Consider the following 24,239-nt stretch of genomic DNA (forward strand, 5'->3'; position numbering starts at 1 on the left):
TTAAGGAAATTCAAAACTAAAAGAAATAATTAACTGAAAAATCTATTTATATTTCTTGGCAAAAAACAGAAATGTCATTTTTATTTTATTTTTTGTTTAGCTCTAAAAAATAATTTTGTTTTTTCTTGAAGGTTGAGAGATGTGGTGGAAACAAACAGACTAGAACCAGAACAAAGAAAACGAAGTAATTCACTGCCTTCCCCAAGTATACCATTTTCATTTGAATCTAACGAATTAACAAAAGTAGAAAAAGATTTTATAGAAGTGCCTGAAATTAAAGATGTGAATGTGCTTGCTGGTAAATATTTTATTTCCAGTATTTTATCAAAAACATATTTTTTAATAAATTTATATTTATTTAATTATATTTATTATTATCTTAATCAGAATATTTCCCAGGGGCGCCTCCGTCATCATTTAATCAGAAGGAAACGGGTCATTCTCGTAGAGCTAGTGAAAAATTGAAAAAATGCATGAAAATGGCCGATCTAAAAGCATTTGTTGAAACAAAGTTACTTTCAAAATCTGAAAAAGCGTTAGAAAAAATAGGACATGATGACAAAAATCTATACCCTCAGGTTTGGTCTACATTTCTACTTTCTCTAAATCGTTAATTTATTATTGGGAAATTTGAAGTAAGTTATCGTGAACTGTTTCCATGTGTCTGTCCGTGTTCATTTAAACTTGAAAATTTACAATTTGCTTACAGGAATGTCACAGAAGTTTAGATACCGGCGATGAACATTTGGTAAGAATGGAACACGCCTTCTCCAAGCTGCTGGATCCTAACCAGAGAGGTTCTACGAATCTTGTTAAAGGCAAAAGTATGCCTAGTCTCAGGTATTAATAAATTTCACACTTTTTAAAAAAATAATATCTGGGAATCAGAGATTTGGTTCTTTCTATTGTAATACTCGTTTCTTTCTCACTCTTTTTTTCCATGTCATCTAATCACGTCCACAAAAAGAAATTTTATTACTTTTTTTATGATTAAGAGAAAGTGTTTTTGAATGTTGGCCAATTTTTTATTTGTTTAACAAGTTTTAGCACCATTTAGCTTACTTCATTTTCGGCTTTATTATGAGAATTGTCTTTTAAATTGAACTTTGTCCCATAGTGATTTTGCATAGTTCAATTTCAGTCCGTGTTTAAGCAGGTTTAATTGACTACTTCTACTTGAATGTCTTAACTAGATACATCGAATTTATTGATTAAATAGGTTCTGGTAATAATTCACAAATAAACTTCAAAGTCAGAACTATCTGACTAGTAACTTGCTATAAATAAAAAATATTCCAATTTGAACGTTCATTGCTATTGTAAATATGGTAGTGTCATATATTCGTGACGTTACTGGATGCACCGTTACTATACTTCGAAAAATTCTGCTTTTTTATTCTTAGTAAGTTTGTTATCCTAGAAAAGTGGGCATTAAATGAACATCTGCTACTGCTTACCACTTTTTGTAATCATTTTTGTTATTTGTAATCATTCGCTCGAATAAAAAAATCTTGTAAAAACTATAGTGATATTCAGGGCAGTGCTATGATAGCAGATCAGATGATTTTTTTGGCGTACTTATTAGCGGAAAAGAAGTTACTAAACTAACTGTTGTTCATCAACCAGCTGATGACGACATTATTAATAATTAATATTAATAAAAGACATCTGTGCCAAAAATTGATCGTAAGAGATGGCATGAATGTAAGTAGATAAGACAGCTGTTCTTCCATTCATTTTTTATTTCAATAGCCCGAGATTAATAAAATAAATCAGAATCTTTAGAAACGTTTCGATTTTCTGCAAGCATTTATTTGTTGAGAACACTTGAAAGAATAGTTATTTTCGAAGTGAAAAGGGTTAAATTTACCATAGCGAGTTGGAATGTTGTTAAAATATGCTCTCTTTAAGTTCCACTTATTTATTTAAATAATTTGCAGTATTGCAGAAAATAATAGAGTAGACTTACACAATTCAGATTCTGTGGTTTGCTACAAGAAGACTTTTTTCAATTTTGATTTTTTTTTCTGAAGTGAAAAAATAACCGTTGCCTTATAAAAATAACTTTTATTTCTGTCATAGAAGGTATTTTTTAGTTCCTAGAAATAGTTTATGTTCGAACAACTTCTTGAAATAAAAAAAAAAATGGTAATTTTTACATACTTAAGAAAAAATAAAAATAGAAAAAAATGACAGGTATTCTACCACAGAATGTTATCTCATGAAGGACAATTCCCACAATAATTATTACTTTTTTTTCTTCAACAATATTTTTTTTTAACAGGATCTTCATGAGTTCAGATTCATTTCTTAATGAGATCATAAATTCTTCTAATTTCCCATTAAATAATAATTTCATCATTCTTTATATGATCTACATAAATTTATTTATTTGCATAATTTTACTTTTTATCTTGGACTTACAAAAGAAAAGAGGGTGTGTTTACTTGATTTCTTGTATCTGTATTTTAATTTCTTTCTCTCACTATCTCTATTATCTTTCTTACTTCCACGGCAAGCTGTTTGATAGATGACTCGGTCCACAATGGGGTTGGGTGAGTCTTATAATAATAATAATAATAATAATAATAATACCATTCAATCAATTTTAGAAACAGAAAAGAATGAAATAATACAATTTTAAAAAAAATTATTTATTAAATTATTTGTACAACTATATTACATTCATTTATAACAATAAAGTCAGTGAAACAGTCATTTCACTATTTTTTATTTAAAATTCATTAAAAATTATTTTAGGTATGGATTTTTGTCTTTTAAACAAAGCGAGTTTATGAAACAAAGTGAGTTAATATCTCAGAAATTAATAATTAAAAAGCAAAAACAAACAAACAAAAATGCATACCAATAAAAACATTAATCGTAGGACCAATCTGAAAAAATAAAGTGCTGATGTTTGGCTTATTGGGACCCCCCTTATATTTTATTGAAATAAATTTATTTTTTCTTTCTTTTTTTTACCTAAAACCTACAACTCTTCATAATGTTTTTCTGAATAAGCTTTTTTTGATGAATATCCTGAAGTTTTTAGTCAATATTTCATTAAAACATCAATCCATACTTTCATGTGTTTTCATTAATTAATTGCAGCCTGTAATTTCTATCATTTTTGTTTTATTCAATCGAGAGGGTGAATTATCAAGAATAGATTTCATTTGATTGTAAATTATTATCCTTTTTATTTTATTACTTATTACTTACAGTTAGAAATGATTTCAAATATTTTTGAAATCGTGAAGTAACTACAGTTTTTGGTTTTCAGAAATTGTTTATCCATAGGTCTGCCACCATGATCTTGCCCTTTTGGATATTAGAGTAGTTTTATATTTTAAACATTAGCTCTTATTCATTTTTATTTTATATTAATACATTGTGTCAGCGAATAAAATATAATTATATACGTGGTGATCTAACTTCTTCTATAAAGAAAGGCTCGAAGAATGGTTACGCTGGGATAGACAATTGCTTCAAAACTCTAAATATTAATTAATGTACACTAAAAAATTTATTATTTCTTAACATGACCCAAATTGTATTTTAAACAAAACGATTTATTTAGAACTCCAAGAAATTACTTTGACATTATTAAAAATAATAATTCAAGTTAATTGCTGCCTATTATTATTACATCAGATGATGGCGCGTCTCAAATTAAAAAGAAATACCTATTAATCAAAAATCCTTAGACTTTAATTTCTACTTTCCAATTAGTGAGCATTTTCTCCGACTAAAAGTATAATCGTGTTCTAAGTTTATTTCGGGCCGTGACATCTTGACGTGTTAAGCTTTTAAATTAAGTGAGACACAACTTCAAAATTAAAATAATCATGTAATTTTTTACGAAAACTAGATTAAACTTATCGCCAAATGTCAGCTCTTATAACAGTAACTTTTCATTTGAATAGTTAACTGAAGTTTATATTTTCATAAGAAGATATTATATTAGGGCATGAGTGTAAAAAAAATATATATATACAAGAATAATTATTACAAGAAGTATGTTGCCAGATATATGGGCGAAACCCGGCGAGAATGGGTCTTAGAAACTTCACCAAACCCTATTATTACAGTAACTGAGCATACCCCTGTACCTTCACCAGAATTTATGCGACATAAAGTAAGAGTATTATTTTCAGCATTTGTTATAAGTGTATTTATTTCATAAAAAAATTTAAAAAAAAACTTCATTGTTCAAATCGATATATTTCATTATTGTAATAATTTAAGGGTACACCAAACGGCCATAATGGTGAACGAAAATCAAAAAGGCGGTTAACCAGGTCCTATTCAGATTCAAATGTTGCCTATTCAGTCGATGATTGTCCTGAAGCTCCAGGATCTTCTTATTATATTACCCAAGAAGGAGATATTGATCTTCTTGTTGTTTTAAAGGTAATTATCTTAAAATTCAAAGTGGTGAACATTAAAAAAATGATGAATAAGATTTTGAAACTCAATCTTCTACTTTCATTAAGTTTTATTTGTTTCCGACCATCATCTATAGGATTTCTGGGAACTTTGCCGTGGGGCAATTGCCAGAAACTAATGGTAGCACGAATAAAAACCACACAAACTAATAACCTTTTGATTTCCTCGAGCGTAAAATATTTGTGTACAAAGTTTTAGTTTTTTAGTAAATTGTTTTCTATATCACAAAAGGAAATTATTTTAAAATTTCGAAATAGCCCTTTTAATGGAAATAAATGTTTGGAATCAGGTTTCCTAAGCTTTTTTCATGTCAGTAATATTTTTCAAATATTTTTACTTTGACATAGTTTTCTTGAAAAAATAGATAATTTTGAATTTATAGGGGAGAAATAGTTTTTTATGAAAGTAAAGTAAAATCTACTCTGATATCTATAAAAAAATTAGAAAACTTTTATTCCTATTAAATTACCATTTAATAAGTTTGCAAGATTAAAATAATAGTTTTCAAGACAAAATTATATTAACAGTATAGCTCAGTATCGTTTTCCAGTAAGTATTAATATTGATTAATTGAACAAAGCCGAGTGACGAATAATGTTTTTTTTCGCGCTTCGAGAGCTTAGGTCATTAGCAACTCACCATATGATTTTCTGACGAACCATTTTTGCTCAAACCGATGGCACATGGTCTCATGTCATTATTTTATCTAACATGCTGTTTTGAGCCAGCAAGATGAATAATGATAATAATAATTATTATTTTAGTTAAAATAATATAACTTTTCAATTTGTAATGCGCTTTAAATACCGATTTCTGATACTATTGTTTCAGGGTATACAAAGTGTAGTTATACGAGATAAAGTGATCTGCACTTTGAGAGTATGCGAGGGCATATTAAATGTAATTGAAGTAGTTCTAGGAATGGCTGTGTTATCCGAAGAAAGCGATAAACAAAATGTTGCGCATACTTGCGTACTTACCTGTCTCACAAGGTGAAATTAAATTAATCGCAATTTCCTCTTTAGAATTATTACGTATTTTTGTGAAAATTCAATGACCATTTAGTAAAACTTTTTAAAATTGGCAAAATTTTGAAATAGCACTGTACTATTGCTTAGCTTATTATTTATTTTAGTTTTCATATCAACTTGAAAGTTTTTACAGTTGCTAGGTTTAACTTATATTCTTAGAGCTTATTTTATATTTTATTTTTTATGATGTCTTTTATCAGGGTTCTTCGCCATTTGGGTTGCCCCCATGGGTGTGGTGATTCCCAACGGGGACCACCAGCAGACTTCTTGCGTTCACAAGTTCATACACTGCTTTCTAAACTTCACCGTACCGGCACTAAGCACTTTACACGCTTCTTTAAGCACATGGTTTCAACATTATCAATAGCCGATATCATTGATTTTTTTCATTCATATACAGGATTCTGTGTGGACCCTAGTTCATTGCTATCACCGTTGAGTAAGTTTTGTTTTATTTTGATATATGTATATAAAAAACTTGTTATGTTCGTATAAATACACATAGAACTTATTTATCCGTTACTAGACCAGAAAAGAGGTTGTAATAAGTCTCCAGATGCAATATCCCAAGGAACTTTTGGGCCGTTTACAACTCCCAGCATTTCAACTGGAGTAGAAGGTCATATAATGTCTTATGTATTTAAAAAACTCATCACTAAATTAGTTGCAGCTAATAAGGAAATAAAATCTCAACAAGAAAACATGGTATGAATGAAATTAAATTGAACGTTGTAATTGTTATTACTTTCACTAAATGCTGTAGGGTACATAACATTCACGTTTAAATAGAATGTTCTTGAAATTTAGATTTTGTATTAAAAATTAATGGGATTCAATATTTTTGCATATTATCTGCAAAATGCCCCCAAAATCAGTGACCTCTGAAAAAAAAGTGAAAAAACCAAAGTGATGGGACTAATAAACGTTAGGTGTTATGTCCTAAGTTCGAAAGAAACTAAGATATAAGTTAGAAAATAAGATAGAAAAATATAATAACTTAAAGAAAATACAAATTTACATTAGGTGATAGAGTGCTCAATAGGAAGAAATGGAATTTAGAAAATTATTGTAAGGTTATCTCAAGTAATTTCAAATCTCTAGCGATTTCTGGAGATTTGAACTCTAATAAATTAAAAAAAAAAAAAATTAATAATACATTTTGATCTCAAAATAGGTATTTTGTAATATCTGTTGCAGAACTTGTATTGTGATATACGCCAATTGATGAGCTATGTAAAGGAAGTGCATGCAAATGTGCTGCGACGTGTAGCCATGAGCGGACTTATAGACACGGCTATACGACCTCATAGAAAGCAATCAAACTTGCAAACAACAAGAGTAATCAGGTAAAATTCTTTAATGTGACTTGTTTTATTTTTTTTCTAATAGTAATTACGGTTGGTATAAAAAAAAAAAATCAATTAATATACACTTAATGTTCAAAATATTAAAGTCATAGGGTATTTCAAGATATTTACATTGTAATGGTCTGTTTTTATTTTATTTACTAGTAAGATACTCCATTGCGGCAGGTTTTCCTTATTATTCCTTGCTTTTTTCATTCGATCAATTAAAAAAATCTTAATGACAAACTCAAGAGTGCTACCTTTTTGAGAAAATTATCAGATTAAAAAATAAGAATTTAGGATCCCAAGAGTTACAATAGTCTACTTATCTCATCATTCCTTTTCAGAAAAAACACCTTCTCTTAAAAGTCCTACATTCTGCGAACTTATTGGTGGTTCCAAACAGTTTAAATTTCTTCTCTGAGAAAATGCATTGTGAAATGAAATGAACTAATGAAAACTTTTAAAATGTTTTAGACATATTCCTCAAAGCGAACAAAGTGAAGAATCAATGGAACCATGTTACATTGTTGAAGAGAAAGATACAAAAAAATTATTGTTTAAGAAACGGAGTACATCATCCACATGTGCTGTAAGTGCAGTGCAACCTTTTTTCTCGCTGTGTAAAGTGGGTCTCATCAACATTAACGCTTTGGTTGTGTTATTTGCTATTAACATTTGTATTGTCTAAATATGGATTTTTGTTTTGTTTCTATTGTTTTCTTAGAGTGTACTTGAAGCAGATATTGGTGAAGAGATACAAAGTCCTCTTGGTAATATGAGGAAAAAACATCATATACTTACGCCCAGACATAGCCAAAGGAATTTCACTAATCTGCATAAAAACTCCCGCTTTCATATCGGTGGGCTAGGTAGCTTCTTATGTGTGTGCTGATGTTTTTTTTTTTTAATCGAAGGCAGTTTTATCAATTATTTTATTAATGGTGTCTTTTATTTTGCTTTTTCTTTTTTTTTTTGTTTTGTATTTGTTTTATTCGGTGTGCAAAAAACTAATACACTAGTCTAGTCAGCAATGATGTTTTGTTTCATAATGCAAATAAATTCAAATTAAACATTCAAAAAAATGTGTGTGATATGGTACTGGTACAGCGTCCAAAACAAGCCTATAGTACCACCCTAGGTTAGGACGAAACAGCTCAATCTATATCCGTTTTTCTCGCCTATTTCCCCAAGAAACCTTAGAATCAGGGAAGGGTATTAATTCAACTTCCATTGAATATTCACGTCAGTTCAACATTTCCACGGTATCAAAACGTATTGAAAAAATATCACTTTCTGAGTTTACTAACTACTCTAGTTATCCATACCGATTGGCGATACAAATACTTTTCTTCCGGCTCAAATGAAAAAAGTAAAGCTTCTACTAAATCAACCTTTTTCGTTTGACTCCACTTACAGCTGTCTAGTGTTTTTAATGTGAAACAAGTAAGCGCAAAGTACATTTGCATTCATCGACTTATTTGCTTTTTAAATAGTTCGTAAGTCATCATTAAACCCGTTATGCGAGCTACTTACTGTAGACTCATATTCAGAATCTATTCTTTGATGTGTAATGTGTATGCATGAAACTATGTGACGCTATTATTTAGTTTGGAAGCAGAAAGTAAATATTCAAACATCATCCATTGAATGGAATATATTTTGCCTAATTTTTTAATTTACTTTAAAAAAGGATGTTGGTTTTAACATTTCGACTTTTGTGTTATTAATGATCTATTTTGAAGCGCCACTTCATCACTGTTTAACTATTTAATGTATTGTTTAAACTAATTATATGTGACAATGGTTAAACATTTTCAAAATTGTTCAAGTAGCAATGTGCAGAAATTTATTTTTACATAATTACAGTAAATTGGTTCAGAAAAGAATATAAACGTGGAGATTCAGTTGATTCTCAAGGAAGTGTTGATTTACCATCAGAAGGAGCTTTAGTGCACCATGCTGCCCAATTACATCATTCATATAGTAAAACTTCTCAGAAGAGTACATCAAGGTATTTTCAAACAAATGAAGAATATTGATTATATATTCAATTTAGTTTTCTTAAGAAATTAATTCTACTTCAAGTGTGGGCACTACATTGCAAAAAGCTAAACGTAGAGTCGAAGATCAATTTACTAAGTTTGGTTTTGGTAAAGGAAAGAAAAAAGATGGTAGCATCGAGGAAACACAAGGAAGTTGTAAGTCGTTAATTAATCAATAATGTATAATAAATTATTTTTACTCATAACCAAATGACACTCTTTACTTTCTCTTACTTCTTGTAAAAAAAAGTATTGCGATCCGGTAATTTTATTGCCTGCTAAGCAATATTCGTAAGAATCGAATATGTTGCTAAAAGGATGAACTTTAAAAAGTAAATGGCTTGCGCAATAGCATACTACTAGAGATTCATAAATCTCTTCTACAATTTCTTTGCTTCTTTCGTCGTCTATTCATTTAAGATCAGGAGTGAACGCTACAAGATAAAAGAAAACCTTGAAAATAACGAGAAGTCATGTGAGTTTACTATTTGATCATTTTGTTTTTTATTTTTCTCACCTTTCCTTCCTGGAATCCAGATTTGTTATTGAGTTCTTTAGAAATCCTCTAAAGCTTAAAAAAGATTTTGGAAGCATCGTTGTTTGCATAAGGAAAAAAGATAACAAATAATTCAGATTTCAACTTTGGTTTGGGATTCCACATGGTTTAAATTTTTGTAAAAATCGAAATCCTTAGATATTTTTTTAAAATTTGTATGTTTATAAATTCGGTCCAGTTTAATGGTGTATCAGTTTTATTTGAAAAATGTTTCCTAATAGTGAATTGAGACATTCTTTGAAAGGCTAAGAGATTTAACTGTTCTTATATCTTTGAAACACTCATTAACAGATCTCAGTAGGAGAAATTCAGTGGAAATGGCTGAAGGACGTAGTAGAGATTGTGAAGTTGTCGTTTTAAAAACTAGGCGTTTAGTGAGAAAAGATGCCCTACTAAACGGAATGATGAGATTTTCATTGTTGCTGGAGATCTGTCAGCCGGCAACACTGCCACATCCACATCTTTTAGCAGCGTCTTTGGATTTGGTATTTTTTTTTTTTAAATAAAATGTCACACCATATTTATGAAGAAAAAGAGAACTAGAAAATTAAAAGATTATTTTTTTACAGCCTCATACACCTGTAGTGTCACGTGCAGCCTTTCTTCTGGAATGTGCTCACTTTGTACATCTATGTAACAAAGGGCAGTGGCCATCTTGGTTGAAGCAAAACTTACCACTGTTTCGTCCGTCTGGCCCTCCAGCAACGAACAGACCTAATTCAAATAATACCAGGAAATCTCATATACTTCAACGGACTGCAGGAAATATGTTTTACCAATGGGCAGAGGTAAATATTGTACTTAATTATTTTTAGCTTGCATACCTCTTCTATACTTGAAATTATAGTGTAAATTCTTTTTCCACTTATTGATGCGTAAAATAAACTACTTTTATATAATAGTCATTCTATTGGTTCAATCTAACCAGCTATTTTCTATCGATACCGCTCTTTTACACTACACGTTAATAGCAGGATCTATATTTTTTCTGAATAGGAAGTACTGTTTTTCTTCATTTTTTCAATTTTAAATATGATGTTTTCGAAATCCATCCATTGATTAATTCAGTTCTTTTTAACATTGATTAAAAAAAATGTTTTTGTATTCTTATTTCAATAAGGATTGTTTCTACAGGCATTGGGGCAGAGGCTTGAAGAAATGTTGGCTGATGATAAAAGTCAAATTCCAATTGTCATATCTATTTTATCAGATGAGTGTAAGCAAAAAGAACTTCTTATAGAAGATGAAGAGGAAGATTTTCTTGATGAAGGTTGGTCAGTAGTAGTTACTATTTAGCTCAGATCTTAACCTATTACTGCTTGTGATTTTGATTGAATCGCTCAGTCAAAAATGCAGTTTTTATTTATCTTTTATTAATTTTTTTCAATAGCTACTAAAACATCGTATGGTTCTGTATGCCCCATGGCGCTCAGATTGATCGCTTGCGTATTGTTAATGGAGATTACTGCATTCTTGCGGGAAACTTATCAAACAATTCCAAAAGTTGGCCATACAAGTGGTCGTAGTGGAACGGATAAACCTCAGTCGTGGACGGTAGTAGATAAAGGGTATTCTAAGGAAGCAAACAGAAGATGGAGTATGGCACTATCATCTATGGGTCATTCTCAAGCATCTGCTCAAAGTCTTCAGAGTATAGTTGGCGATAAGGCTGATGGTACGAATTAATATAAGTTATAATAAAGAAGTTATACTACAGAGATAAATTTTCAAGCTTTATTATGTTTTCTTACATTCTTACAAATTATTTATTATAATTTCTTAGTTTTTGTGGGGCTTCAATCAGAAAGGAAGATTAGTTTTGTCCTACAAGAACCGGATAACGAATCGGAAGGAAGTAGTAACACAACGCTACCAATACAGGTAACTAAAATAAAAATGTTATGTAAAAGGACTGTAGATTCAATATAATTAAAAATTGGTCAGGTTTAGATTAGGTACACCTTGAACATTTCAGTATTTTATTTAGTATTCCACTATTACTTGTTTTCGTTTGTTTTTCATGTTGTATTTTGTGAGTATGATTTTGTATTGGTTTTGTTGGGACCAACTCCTACTGCATTCAAGTAGTTGTAAAATAAAAAAGTAAATAGTCACAGACATAATTACATATAGAATCTGTGGGTTCTATTGATGGATATCCAAATAACAAAACCGAATAACTGTAGCTGTGATTATTCAGTTTTTTTTATTTTCATCAGTTTTGTTTCGATTATTAAATTTAAAAAACTGTCCAAAAAAAAAAAAAAATTATTTTCATTGACAATGCTATGGTTTTGTGGCCAATGGTGTTTGGTTTGGTTTAATAGCCAGTTATATAAAATGAAAACTTCCACTTCCCTGAAATATTCGTTGTTATTATTATTCTTAAATTTTAATGATTTTTGTTTTGTTTGTTTAGCAATTGCCAATATATGTATACAAAATATATAATATTTTTTTCATTTTAGCCGGAGGATGTCGTATGTGATGACAAGAAAGTAAGAAGTCGAAGACCATTGCTGTTACGTCGAGGTACTGCAACCACTACTGTGACAACTGGTTCCTTTAAAAGAAGATCATTAAAATTACGAAGGCCGAAAGAACAAATGCCTATAGTGCCGGCTTCTGCTGAACGTCCTAAAGAGAGCATTTCAGAAATTAATGAATGTAAGAATGTTATTAATTTTGTATTTAGTCAGACATTTTTTAACATAGTTTATAGTGAATTTTATTTGTGTTGAAAGAGAAAATTGCTGAGCTAAATCATCATGTTTTAGCTTGAAGATAGCAAAAAATCTGTACTTTCATTGTGTTACCTATTGCATAAAGTATAATGTAAAAAAAATGTAGTTCTTGCAGAGACGGGAGGTGTAAACCTTTTGGAATTAAATTATATTTTTTGGATTCCAGTTAGAAGAGGTGATTCAATACAGAATAAAAGAAAAGTTAGCTCTTTATCAGACCGTAGTGATACATCAGAGCAAGGGGGAGCTGGAGAAGTGTCTGGAGAGGAAAGTCCTGGAGTGTTAAGCGATGATCAACCCCCTGAAAGTCCGACGGATACCAGTGACACTGATGACACAACTAATATGCCTTGGATCAAGGTATTTTATTGCAGTATTTTAGGGATATTACTAAAGTTGAATAGACTCCTCAACAATATCTGCATTCATCTCGCAGATACTTTTGTTCAAACCTTCTTTAATTAATAACATCTAGTAACTATAAACTCATTACTATCTTCTACTCCTAGAAATTAGAAATAGGTGTCTTGAGGTTCCAGAAATATTATAAATATGTACTGTTTACTTTAAATAAATTATGACTTCGTAAGTACAGCCCAAATTTAGCATCCATTCAACAGTTTATCCACCATCTAATCACCAATATTCAGCATCAGTCTGCTAGTAATATAAACCATTTTAATAGTTTTATGGTTTGAACTCAGTTCTGTTTGACTTAGGTCTTGAAAAGTCGTATTTCTCTATTTGCTAAAAATTTCTGCACAGGTTTGAAAACAAAGATATGTAGTCATCTCAATTAATTACAGGACAAAAATAACTTAAAATGAATTTTTAACAACTTAATCAAACTCATACAAGGAGGCAGCTGCAACAGGAACATTACAGTGTCCAGAACATTGTGTAACCTCCATATTATCATACTTCTAGAACGTCCCGAAACGTTTGTTTTCAAGATCTGCATCTAACAAACCAGAGTTCAAACTTACGAGTAAAACAGGTTATACCAAGTGGTCGACTATGTTCAATAATGGCAGTATGTCGGAATATCTCAAATACAAAAATAATAACGAAAGCTCATATTTGGTATCCTGGAAGGTCATCTCATTGATTTTACTGTTTTAATTTATGGTTAATGGTACAGTCTCCTTATCTGATGCTGAAGTCTATCAAGTGTTCTGAACCATCTAGTCACTTTACTGAAGTGAAGGCATTTTTAGCGTGTTTCTCGACAGTAATTGCTTAGATTTGGCGTGCTCATTACAATGCGTGTCAGCAGTGTAAAAAGTAAGTTTCACTGAAAGCAATGATAAAAAACAAGTTGGTGAAAGTCGGTTATGCGGAACAGTAATTTTACAGATTAGGGAGGAATTTTCAGGAAAACAGTTCCACCAGTTTTACGACAAGGGACTCTGTACAGATTTAAAACTTTAATTTTTGTAAAACATATTTATGAAAACAAGATTTTAGTGGCGTTTTGGGTAAGAAAAAAATTTGTTAGTGCAACCTGCGGAATTGACCAAATCATTAATACATGTTAATTACAACTGAAATAGTTACAGTAGTCAAATTTTGGGAGTTTTACAACAGATTTTGTTGTTAACAGGTTATAGTTCAGATGTTGAATTCCTATAATTATTACTGTTCGCATCAAAATTTTTGTCATCCTTTTTGCTACAGACGACATATGAGAGCAGCTTCCAGGTTAATTAAAGCAGTACGACAAGTAAGTGCTATTATTTTTCAGTACATGTTTCATAAAATAAAACATACATAAGAACTAGGATGTTTATCTTAATTTTAAACTGATTTGTGGTTATGAATAGGTTTATGGTGAAGAATTTGGTGTAATGAACAATGAAAATTCTACTACACAAGAAGAACCCAAGAAAAGTGAAGGTAAAAGAAGTAGAAAGGTTTCTGAACAGGCTTCACCCGTGAAATCTAAAGATTCCAAGAAAGATAAAGATAAAGACAAGTTTGTATTAAATAAACATGGTGTTTTTTATTTATTATTGTTCTATAATTCGATAATTTTCGTGATCTTTTTTTTCTAGAATTTTTTTATTTTCTCTTAACTTTAGATTAAAGACACTTTTTTCTGAGTGAAGTTAGACTTCCCCCTGAAGTGCCAGAAAAAAAGCGTAATTTAAAGTGCGAATTTCCCTGTTTCTTTTAATTTTCGCGATTTTTTCATAAACTATTTTAGGAGAAGTACTGAAACATAGCATGTTATTAATACGGGAAGCTGAAAGGTTGTTTTAGTTTCAAGAAAATTTATTTTAAGAGTTTGGAGGGAGGAAGCACATTTCTCTAAATGCAAGTCACTGAATTGTACGACATTGTACTATAAAATATTGAACAGATTTAAATTTAATAAGTTGCTATGTTTAATATGTTGGGTCTGTTTTTCCTCCGTTTACTCAGAAAAAAACCTTCCGGTTTTGTTTGAAATTTTTTTGAACCAAATTTATTTGTAAGGAGTAATTTTGAGACGTTATGCTTCTCCAAAAGTGCTTTTATTTTAGTGAACCTACTTTTACGCTAAGCAAAAAAGTAGAAGTTTAAACTGTAGTTATTGAAAGTTAGTGAGTGTAGGCACAAGATTTTTATTGACTATTGCTTTCTTACTTTGAAATTTGTAAGTATAGTTTACTAATTTAATAGATTAGAACGAATAGGCGGTGACAGCACTTTAACTGGGAAGGATGGAAACAAAGGTTCTGATGATAAAGGAAATTTAAGCAAAGGTGGTAAAGGATCAGGTGATAAATCTAAAGACCCTTCTCCAATGTTGAAGTATATTAAGACTCAGGTAAATTAATTATTCAAGATTTTGGCCTTTTAGTATGAGTTTGACAAAAAATTATTTGATCATGGTACATAGTTTAGTCAGTAAAACAAAAAATAAAGTTCTCTGCATAAAACAAAACAAAAGAACTTTTTTGTACAGAATTGAAATAGTTTTTTATTTCATAAACATTGAAGATCATTCTTACTCTAAACATATACATATATAGAAGTATTTAGTGATCATTTCTTTCTCCTGGAGCGTTCTCAATGTACCGCCTCCCACCACAGATTACGACAATGTCTATTACCATGCAGAGTAATTGTATAGACTTCTTTAAAGGAAAAATTGGCCTAGAAAGAAAATATATTTAATCCCTGTTTTTATTTTTATTGTTCTTAAGTGTTAATTTTTATAAAATTTATAGGTTGATGAAGTATTTCATTGTCTTACCGGAACTGTTCTCAAAGGAGGATGTATAACACCGGGAGAAATTCTTGCAGATTGTTTACCAGCTGCATGGCAGTTATTGTTGGAACCTTGTCAACAGACTGCTGCTAGTGCGGCTGCTTTGATGATTCTTGCCGCAGTCAAAGCACCTGCACAAGCGGCACACATAATGGATGCAGCTTTGAGACATCCTGATCCTGCAGTAAGAATTAATGCTGTGCTCAGGTAAGTTTGTTATTTTTGAAGACAAAGTAGAATGGTTTTAATTATTTTTTAGGTCCTATTAGAAATTTTACTTTATACTGCAGATTTAAAGTACTATGGAAGATGCGACATCAGGTGTGGTGTCGTTTAGAAGAGGGTGCACAGATGTCCTTTAAAGTGCCTCCGCCAGGAATTGAATTTACATTACCTTCTCCAAAGATCGGAATTGAATCACTACCTGTTGTAGATCCTCCATGGATGCCTTTGGTGAAGACTAAAGTGGAAGAAGTTACTGCAATCAGCCAAGAAAGCCATGTAAGTCTTTTATGAGCTTTTTAAGCGGTGAAGCTTAATTCTTTCTCTTACCTTTCAAATTCTCCAGCGTTCTTTAGTAACTGCTACAAAAACCAGAAAGAAACAGCAAACAGAATTAATCAAAATGGCACTCCAAGCTCGCGAAGACAAAAAAAGATCTGAACGAGAAAATTTTATGGTTACAACAATACCGATTACTACGCAAGCAGCATACGAGCCAAGTCTTCATCACGCTGTTGGCGATGATCACGATGAAGGTAACACAATTACTACGATATTGAAAAATTTGAAATTTATTGAAAATATTGCTTAAAGGCAATGCATTCTCCGTAGCAAAAACAAAATTACTTAAACTTAGTCGGCAACATTTCAGGCGGTGATGAGGAGGTTGTAGATGGACAACCTCGAAATGCAACATCCCATCATATACATTCTGCACAATCATTATTTCCATCGTGTCTTTGTTCAGCTGTTATTCAGATTATCAATTTATTAGATGACGCTGCTGTGTCAAATGATGGGTGCGCTGTTTATGAAGTAGCTTACCAGGTATTCTCCTTATATTCATTCTTGGTTTTCAAAATTAAAAATAGTTTTATTATTTGTTACTATTAAAAAATAATAATAATAATAATTCGGACGACTTGTTCTTACTTACTGGTCATATAAGCTTACAAGTATTTGTCATAGTTCCAAAAAAAAAAAAAAGTAAAAAATTATTTAGGTTTCCATAATAATGTGTAGAACTTTTGAGAGAAAGTGATGTCTCATAGTCCAGTACTCCGAAAATCAATGTTCACGAAAAGAATTTCAATCAAGCCATATACACTTATGAGTTCTTAAAAATCTTTCAAATAATTCGCCCTTTCCGAAGAGCCGATTTCTGCAAATTCGCACTGTTAGCAACATATTTTTACCAACTAATTTTGTATAACTGGAGAGTTTGAGGTTCAAATTTCGTGGACTGGGGTCGAGACAAATTACTTTAATTAACGATTTATTTTCACATTACTTTACTAAAAGCGTTTTTCTCTTCAAAGACTTTGTGCAAGCGGGTTTCGAATCACTGCACTAATCCCGCTCCGAGTAATTATTTTAATGGTTGTATTTTCTTTAATGGTATAGAGTTTGATTTTGTATTCTGTACCTGTTATTTAGGTAATTTGGAATTGTTTGGTAGAAGATAGCGCACTCTTCTTACGTTACATCCTGGAGCGATTGACACGAGATAATCAAGAATTAATGTTTAAAGTATTAAGACATTTGATTAGATTTGTCCCAAGGCTTCCACAACAGGCTGCGTTTACTCTGTATAATTACATAATTGGATATGTAATGTTTTATGTAAGGACACCACATGAAGAAGGGCAGAAGCTTATTGGTGCAGCGCTTTCAATACTGTGGATGGTTCGTTTCACGATTATAAATTTTTCAAAAGTTTGTTTTGTCAATTTAGTGTCTGGTTTAAGAAACTTTGTTCTACATGATATTTCAGGTAGTACATAGTGTACATGGTATTATGTTTAAAGATCTTAAGCAAATATTAAGAAAAGAGCAGTGTGACGCTTCAATTTTGCTTACAGCAAATGTTCCTTCTACTAAAAAAATTATTGTTCATGGGCCTCAAGGTAATTGCTCTCAATATTTAAATGAACAGAAAAATGTTTCATATTATTATTATTATTTTTAGAAAAAAGAGAGTCATTATTTTCAATTTTATTACCCGAAGCATTCCCAGAGCATAGTCGCTTGCGAGTTATGTCCTCTATTCATTTAATTTTTTTTTTTTTTAAATCCATTTGTAGGCTCTTAATTGGAAATAGTCTTATTTGAAGCGAATAACGGCAAAGGGAAGATTAAGCCGAAAAATATTGCATTAATTTATATACATTCTGTTATAAATATATTCATAGGATCATTTTTACTAATTTATTCATTTATTTCTATATTTTTTAGTTTAGGGTGGGACCATATTCAACATTGAGTTCATTTGCGTTCGGAACTTTTTTCAGTGTACTGTCGGTCTTCGGAGAGTGTTCTTTTAATGAAATTATGATGAATTATTTTCGGTAATGGGTATAGAATACATTGAAGTCAATTTTTTTAAACCAGTTCGTGTACCATTTCTCATTTGTTAATAAATAAATTGAAGGTTGGGACCGGAAAAAGAAACGTGTACCGCAATTCATCTTAGCTTTGAGGTTTGCCCCTTTGTAAGAATGCAAATACTTAAATGGATTCCGTTCACTTTAGTCTCGGAAGATATCATCGGGTAATAGAATATGCACTTTTCTAGGAATTAAGAACTATTTCTTATTAAGTCTGAACCAACGTTTTTTTTTTGTTTTTTGAGCTAGTTAAACTAGAGTAATTCCTTGATATTATCTCCATTGTTTTTGTTTCCAGAACAGTCTTCTTGTGGAATTCCTTCCCAATTCCCAGTTCAAGAAGATACACAGTTCTGTCAAATTCTTAGGGAATCCTTAGATTTTTTTGGCATTGACGAGGACAGACATAAGGAATTCTTTCTAGTAGACCACAAAACACGTAAGTTTTCATTTAAAAAGCTGCATTTAATAATTGCATTAATAATTTTATTTAATAGTGTGCATTGAAATCTCTCAAAACCAATAATAATAAGAATTATTAACAGGTCAAATACATAATCCTAATTCTTACGTCAGGGATTATTATTTTTTCAAAAGATCTCAATATCCACAATTAGAATTAGTGCACATGCATCCTCAAGAAGCATTTAATGCACTTCAAAAACAAGAATTAATGCATAAAGTTGTTGAAATTGGAAAAGTCCTTTTAACTTGGGCAATTTTGAAAAATGTTGACATGGTAAGTTTTTTTTTAATTGTATGGTTTTGTTTAGATTAATTTTATAAAACATTTCTCTGAGGTTCTAAACTGTTGCTACAGGTAGTGCAGAGGGTTGTATTTCTTCATGAAGAACTTATGAAGTTGCCCTCATTTCCAAGGAAGGCTTTAGAAGCGGATCTAGATTTGTATAAAGGTGGAGACATAGGGAAAGTTAGTGCAACATTATTTATTTAAAAAAAAATATCGTATCCCTTAATTAGATGTTCAGTATTGTGCTTTGGCTTATGGTTTCAGGAATTATTAGGATTGGATGTATTGCACAAATTTATGTGGGTCCGTCTTATAGCGCGTATGTTTGAAGCCATGGCTGGAAATTTCGCCTATTCGGGCGATATTCATTTATTCTTAAATGTGCTGAACGGCGCAGTTACACTACATAGTCAAGATGCGACTATACTCAGATATGTCATGGCTACATATATCAATGCTGCTCATAATTTTAAGAATATCTTTTCAATAAATGGGTAAATAAATTGCAGTAAAACAGAGTTAGAATAATTTTATATATTCTTTTTTATCTTGAAAGCATTATTTCTTTGTTGCTACAGATATCTGATGATTATACCATCATTACTTCAACTTTATGCCTCTCATCAAACCAATAAACTAGTGACACGTACCGTTGAATATGTTGTGAAACAGTTTTATTTAATGAATAGAAAACCATTCATTTTGCAGATGTTTGGAGCTGCCTCAGCTATTTTGGATATTGATGCAATTTCACAATTCGGCGACGCACATAAAGTATTTATACATTTTTTTTAAAGAAATATATACATGCTAATATTTACTCAAGTTTTTATTGAAGAAAAATGAAAACTCCATAATTACTTTTTATAATTCACAGGTTCCAGCAATTTGTCTCTTCAGAATATTGTTAAGTTTGGAAACACCATCTCCAGATCCCCTAAATATTGGGGAACTTGTGAAAGAAGAAAAACCTTTACAAGCAATAGATTTCTGTTATCATGATGACAGTGAAATGGTTACAGTTTTGGATTGCATTTCCTTATGCGTTATGGTTGTGGCATATGCTGCAGATTCCGTTCGGGCTTATCAGATGTTGGTTGGTATCATCATTATTATTATTATAGTTGTTTCATCATCAATTTTATTGTAATTATTAGAGTGTGACCGAGGTGGAACCTAATATGACATCCCCCCTGTCCAACCTATTCCCCAAAAATCTAAAAGCTCTCTGAAGAAACTTCTCGATCTGCTAATAAAAAAATTGTAAGACATCCCTGAGTAACTATTCTAACTTCTAAGTATTCTCTTAAGTATAATTTTCTCCAAGTACTAAGCAGATAGGGTCCATTGACTTAAATATTGGTAAAAGTTCACTAATTACAATTCTTGCAGTCTGATGCCAATCTTGTCAATCGAGCGTGCCCAGCCAACACATCTACCGAAACTCTACTTCATCTACTCAGAGAGATGGAAGAAACTCTACATCTTACTAGATACGTTTTTTGAATAGCATGGAGACACCTATTCGTGTCTTCTTCTTTTCTTAAACTCTCTCACATATAATTATTTCGGGGCGACGACCACTGGCTCAGAACTTGGTCTTAGATTTTTGGTCTTTTCCTACATTCTCTTTCGTAATTTAGAGCTCTCACCGCTTGATTGAAGCATAGAATGCAACCTCACTTTTCCGAACAGATTCTCTTTGTATTCTCCCTGCCTCTCCTCAAGTAGACAACAAAATGACCCTAAGGACCACAGAGTTTCTCTTAATCTTTACGTTGTCATCAAACTCCAGATGCAGGCGGGCAAGTCTGCACTCTTAGACTAGCAACAGGCAGCACCATTATTTTCCTCCAATCATTCTTTGAGAGTTGCTTGTTAGTTAATTGCAATTAAAGATTAGTTATTTACTTTCATGAAATATTTATTTATCGTAATAAATGTCTAAATTACAGACTATTCTAGAAGCCATTGTACCATGTTATCTGTTACAAATTCAACAACCAAGTTATCGGAAGGAAGGAAAAACTGAAAGAGATGTTATAAGTCAAATAGCAGTTGCAATCAACACTTTAATTACAAATTGTGAAGCACTCTCCAAGTGAGTATACAGACTCGTACAAGGCGTTGAGTCTGTTAAAAATACCCTCGTTAAATTCTTTCTATAACTATCTTTAAGAAAAAAAAGTTGAAAAAATTCTTGTATATTTGTACATTCCTAATTATTTATTTATTTTAGAAACTATAACGGACCCCAGAGAACAAGTCCTGATCATAAAGGCTCCAGCCAACGTAATTATAATCGAAATCCATACTCACCTGGTTATGAATATGATGATGATACCCATGCTAAATACATCCAAGATAGATCGAAAATGAGAACAACATATGGGGATAGCGACGATAGTGAAGTAAGAAACAGATGATTAAAACTTTTTACTTTTTCTTTATATCTAGCTTTACTTTTTTATATTGCTCTTAAGAAGTATGGCCTTCAATTACGATGTTTTTTTCTTTATACCACTAGTAAAAATGATTCATTACATTTATCAGTCTTACAAACGTATTATTAATTTCGCTGATTTTATCCGTCGACATTTTTATTATTCTTTTCAGTTTGTACTTGTATCATTATTTTTACAAGTCGAAATAAATTTTACAGGCAGAATTTCGTAGACCAAGAGATGTGCTTCTCTCGCTTGCCACCGAATTTGCTACAAAATGTAGCGCTCGATTAATTGAATTGAATAAAAAATTTCCACAGGATGGTAAACCAATAGAATTGGTTGAACTTAGATCACAAATCGTATGTTAAACAGAATTTATGGTGTAGTGATTATTCTAATTTGATAAATACTTCAAAATGAATGAATGAATTGTAGAGATTAGCGGAGGTAGCCCATAGTCTTTTAAAGGCATCACCTTATGACCCGGACACTATGTCATGTAAAGGACTGCAGTTATATATGACCCAGTTAATGCCAGTTACTGAATGGAGTAATGAATCTATGAGACCTTCATTGATAATGTTACTTAGAAGACTTGATAAAACATTTTCAAAAATTTATAAGAAAGCAAGTATTAGGGTAAGTTGATTCATAACAAATGAATAATAAGATTTTAAAGTTTTATTTATGTAAGTTATATAATAGTTTATTATTTACTTAAAATAAATTATGTTTTATATTATTTTTAGATGGTAATAATATTTCTTTTCTTTTCTATACTTTAGAGAAGTGTAGACTGGGAAGCAGCTAGTGGCCTTATAAGGGGTGTTTATGAAACATTATCACGTTACCCTTACATGGTCCACATGCAGCATTTAAAAACCTTAGTCAGTACTTGTCAAGTAAGTTATTTTAATTAAATACAATCATGAATTAATTTTAAACTGTTACGGTTGCCACAATGCATTTTTTAAACCATTCCGTTCTATTGATTACGATCACACGCAATCATTCATACCGCGAATTTTCAAGTCTCTAAGAAAGTCGTGTAGACTGGTTTGATTTTTCTATGAGGTGCTTCACGCCCAGAGATTTACTATTTTTTATTGTGAGCATCTTGTCTTATTTTAATTTTTTTAATTAATAAAATCCAGTCTTATATTTTGCCTTTGTTACTATCTTTTCATTCCTTTCTGGCTTTTAATAATATAAAGTATCATTTTCTTTGTACTTTTCTCAAAAACGAAAGGTTCATCAGATTACCATTCAGTGTAAGGCAGGAAAGACTAAGATTGTAACTTCGGTAGCTATCGATTATTATTTTAAAAGTAATTTACTTGTCTACAGTCTCTGATAATTGGTGAAACAGCCACAGGTTTAGGAGAAAATGTATCTTCTGCCACAACAGCATTGATGAGTCAAGTGCCACCACCACATTTCTGTGATATTGTAGTCCGCCTTATTGCTTTACAAATACTTGTTGTTGGGGTAATTTATAATAAGTTTGATTTCATTTCTGTATGAAATATTTGTCTATTTATAATTATTCGGAGGGAATTATTTGTTTTCTAATAGGAAACCTACACTCTTGAACAAGTTTGCGGAGGTAGTACATTGTTTCCAACACATGAGAAGACTGAAAACATGTTAATGAATCTTTTAATCCCACTTTCATTGCGTGTTGGTAGCGGAAGGAAAGGTGCTTTATATACACATGTTTTTTGTTTTTATTTTTGTAATTAGTATGTGCATGATAGAATCCTGCGAAAACTATTCATCAAAATAACTTAAAATGTGAATGTGAAGGTTCAAAAATATTGTTATTTTGAACAGTAATTCTTCAGAATAATTACTAATTTATTTATTACTTTTGTATTAAGACGTACATATAATGAGAGAAGTGGACATCCAGTACACTTTGACCACAGTTCTTTATGCAATGTACCCACCCTCTGCTAGATCGCCAATCACAATGCAAAACTTTAAAATGGCGACAGATTTTAGGACTAGTTCATTTTCGTTCACTAAATCACCACCAGCAGTGACTAAATCTCTATATCAAGTGTCTTTTCTTGGTAAGCATAAAGAATTAAAATATCGAGCAGTTACACAATATTATCTTCTCATATGATTGAATATTTTGCAGCTTTAAAGATACTCATCGTTTGTTTTGAATGCGAATTGGAGAAAGATTGGCCAAGAATTGCTAGAACAGTACAAGAATTATCTAAAGTGACCGATGCCAGGCAATACTTCTGGAGTTTTATAGAATTCGTAGTTACACAAAGACCGCCATTATTTGTGCTTATGCAACCTTTTATTAAAATTAAGGCAACTATATGATTGATTAAATTTTTATCTTCTATTCTTATTACATAATTTCTGTTCTTATTATATAATTATTTATTCTTATTACTATTATTATTTTTTTAAATAAATAAATGTAGAGTCGGTAATTTATATTCTAGCTGAACATGACTCCATTAAGCGATGTTGAGAGACATATCCACTTTGTGGTAAGGGAAAGAATGTCTGGTCTGTGTCTGTCTGGGCCAAAATGTCGTGGCGCTCTCTTGCACGATTTAATACAAGAAATGAAGACACTTAAAGAAGAACTCGAAAATAAGAAGTATAGTAAGTAAATTAAAGTAAAATATATTAGTAAAGTAAAGCCATATCCTACCAATTTGTTGAAATCGGGATGGTTGTATCACTGTTGCCCATAATTCGTTTATTTAATTTTGTGCAACTGAGTATCTTGTTTTGTCGGATTTGACTTGTATCATCACTAAGTTACACGATACTACGAGGTTGCAGATGTATAATGCGGGTCTTTTGGCCTGTATCATTTTTACTTGCTACTTTCATAAAAACATGAGCGTTTTCCAGACCTCAGCAATTATCTTTAGCTGTTAATAAATATTTATTATTTCTTGGAAAATAAACGCAAGTTGTAGAGAAAACTGCAGTATTGCTACCTTATTAGCAAACTTATATATCAGTTG

General features: G+C 31.2%; 1 protein-coding gene across 8 annotated transcripts in view; it reads left to right on the top strand.

The window, feature by feature from the left end:
• Positions 1-24,239, top strand: part of unc80 (unc80, NALCN channel complex subunit) — a 43,188-nt gene that overhangs the window by 11,654 nt on the left and 7,295 nt on the right. For 4 of the 8 annotated variants that reach the window (XM_074132146.1, XM_074132151.1, XM_074132150.1 and 1 more), the window contains 46 exons: positions 132-298; positions 388-578; positions 710-840; positions 2,520-2,555; positions 4,030-4,138; positions 4,249-4,413; positions 5,281-5,441; positions 5,681-5,919; positions 6,007-6,185; positions 6,678-6,826; positions 7,304-7,454; positions 7,554-7,698; positions 8,696-8,840; positions 8,915-9,027; positions 9,719-9,912; positions 9,997-10,215; positions 10,562-10,697; positions 10,818-11,102; positions 11,211-11,308; positions 11,896-12,094; positions 12,338-12,531; positions 13,775-13,894; positions 13,995-14,146; positions 14,836-14,983; positions 15,387-15,634; positions 15,718-15,928; positions 15,996-16,185; positions 16,287-16,477; positions 17,087-17,335; positions 17,424-17,556; positions 18,335-18,475; positions 18,582-18,775; positions 18,857-18,967; positions 19,052-19,281; positions 19,366-19,561; positions 19,665-19,883; positions 20,743-20,888; positions 21,027-21,198; positions 21,450-21,593; positions 21,670-21,873; positions 22,020-22,136; positions 22,582-22,722; positions 22,810-22,933; positions 23,115-23,309; positions 23,381-23,565; positions 23,703-23,868. In XM_074132146.1, the coding sequence (XP_073988247.1) occupies positions 132-298; positions 388-578; positions 710-840; positions 2,520-2,555; positions 4,030-4,138; positions 4,249-4,413; positions 5,281-5,441; positions 5,681-5,919; positions 6,007-6,185; positions 6,678-6,826; positions 7,304-7,454; positions 7,554-7,698; positions 8,696-8,840; positions 8,915-9,027; positions 9,719-9,912; positions 9,997-10,215; positions 10,562-10,697; positions 10,818-11,102; positions 11,211-11,308; positions 11,896-12,094; positions 12,338-12,531; positions 13,775-13,894; positions 13,995-14,146; positions 14,836-14,983; positions 15,387-15,634; positions 15,718-15,928; positions 15,996-16,185; positions 16,287-16,477; positions 17,087-17,335; positions 17,424-17,556; positions 18,335-18,475; positions 18,582-18,775; positions 18,857-18,967; positions 19,052-19,281; positions 19,366-19,561; positions 19,665-19,883; positions 20,743-20,888; positions 21,027-21,198; positions 21,450-21,593; positions 21,670-21,873; positions 22,020-22,136; positions 22,582-22,722; positions 22,810-22,933; positions 23,115-23,309; positions 23,381-23,565; positions 23,703-23,868 (7,733 nt within the window). The remainder of the gene's footprint in view (positions 1-131; positions 299-387; positions 579-709; positions 841-2,519; positions 2,556-4,029; positions 4,139-4,248; positions 4,414-5,280; positions 5,442-5,680; positions 5,920-6,006; positions 6,186-6,677; positions 6,827-7,303; positions 7,455-7,553; positions 7,699-8,695; positions 8,841-8,914; positions 9,028-9,718; positions 9,913-9,996; positions 10,216-10,561; positions 10,698-10,817; positions 11,103-11,210; positions 11,309-11,895; positions 12,095-12,337; positions 12,532-13,774; positions 13,895-13,994; positions 14,147-14,835; positions 14,984-15,386; positions 15,635-15,717; positions 15,929-15,995; positions 16,186-16,286; positions 16,478-17,086; positions 17,336-17,423; positions 17,557-18,334; positions 18,476-18,581; positions 18,776-18,856; positions 18,968-19,051; positions 19,282-19,365; positions 19,562-19,664; positions 19,884-20,742; positions 20,889-21,026; positions 21,199-21,449; positions 21,594-21,669; positions 21,874-22,019; positions 22,137-22,581; positions 22,723-22,809; positions 22,934-23,114; positions 23,310-23,380; positions 23,566-23,702; positions 23,869-24,239) is intronic. The other 4 variants (XM_074132148.1, XM_074132147.1, XM_074132154.1 and 1 more) reach the window with 4 other exon arrangements.

The sequence above is a fragment of the Rhodnius prolixus genome, unplaced genomic scaffold, assembly GCF_049639745.1.
Source record: "Rhodnius prolixus isolate KJV_2025 unplaced genomic scaffold, Rpr scaffold_4, whole genome shotgun sequence".
NCBI classification, from domain to species: domain Eukaryota; kingdom Metazoa; phylum Arthropoda; class Insecta; order Hemiptera; family Reduviidae; genus Rhodnius; species Rhodnius prolixus.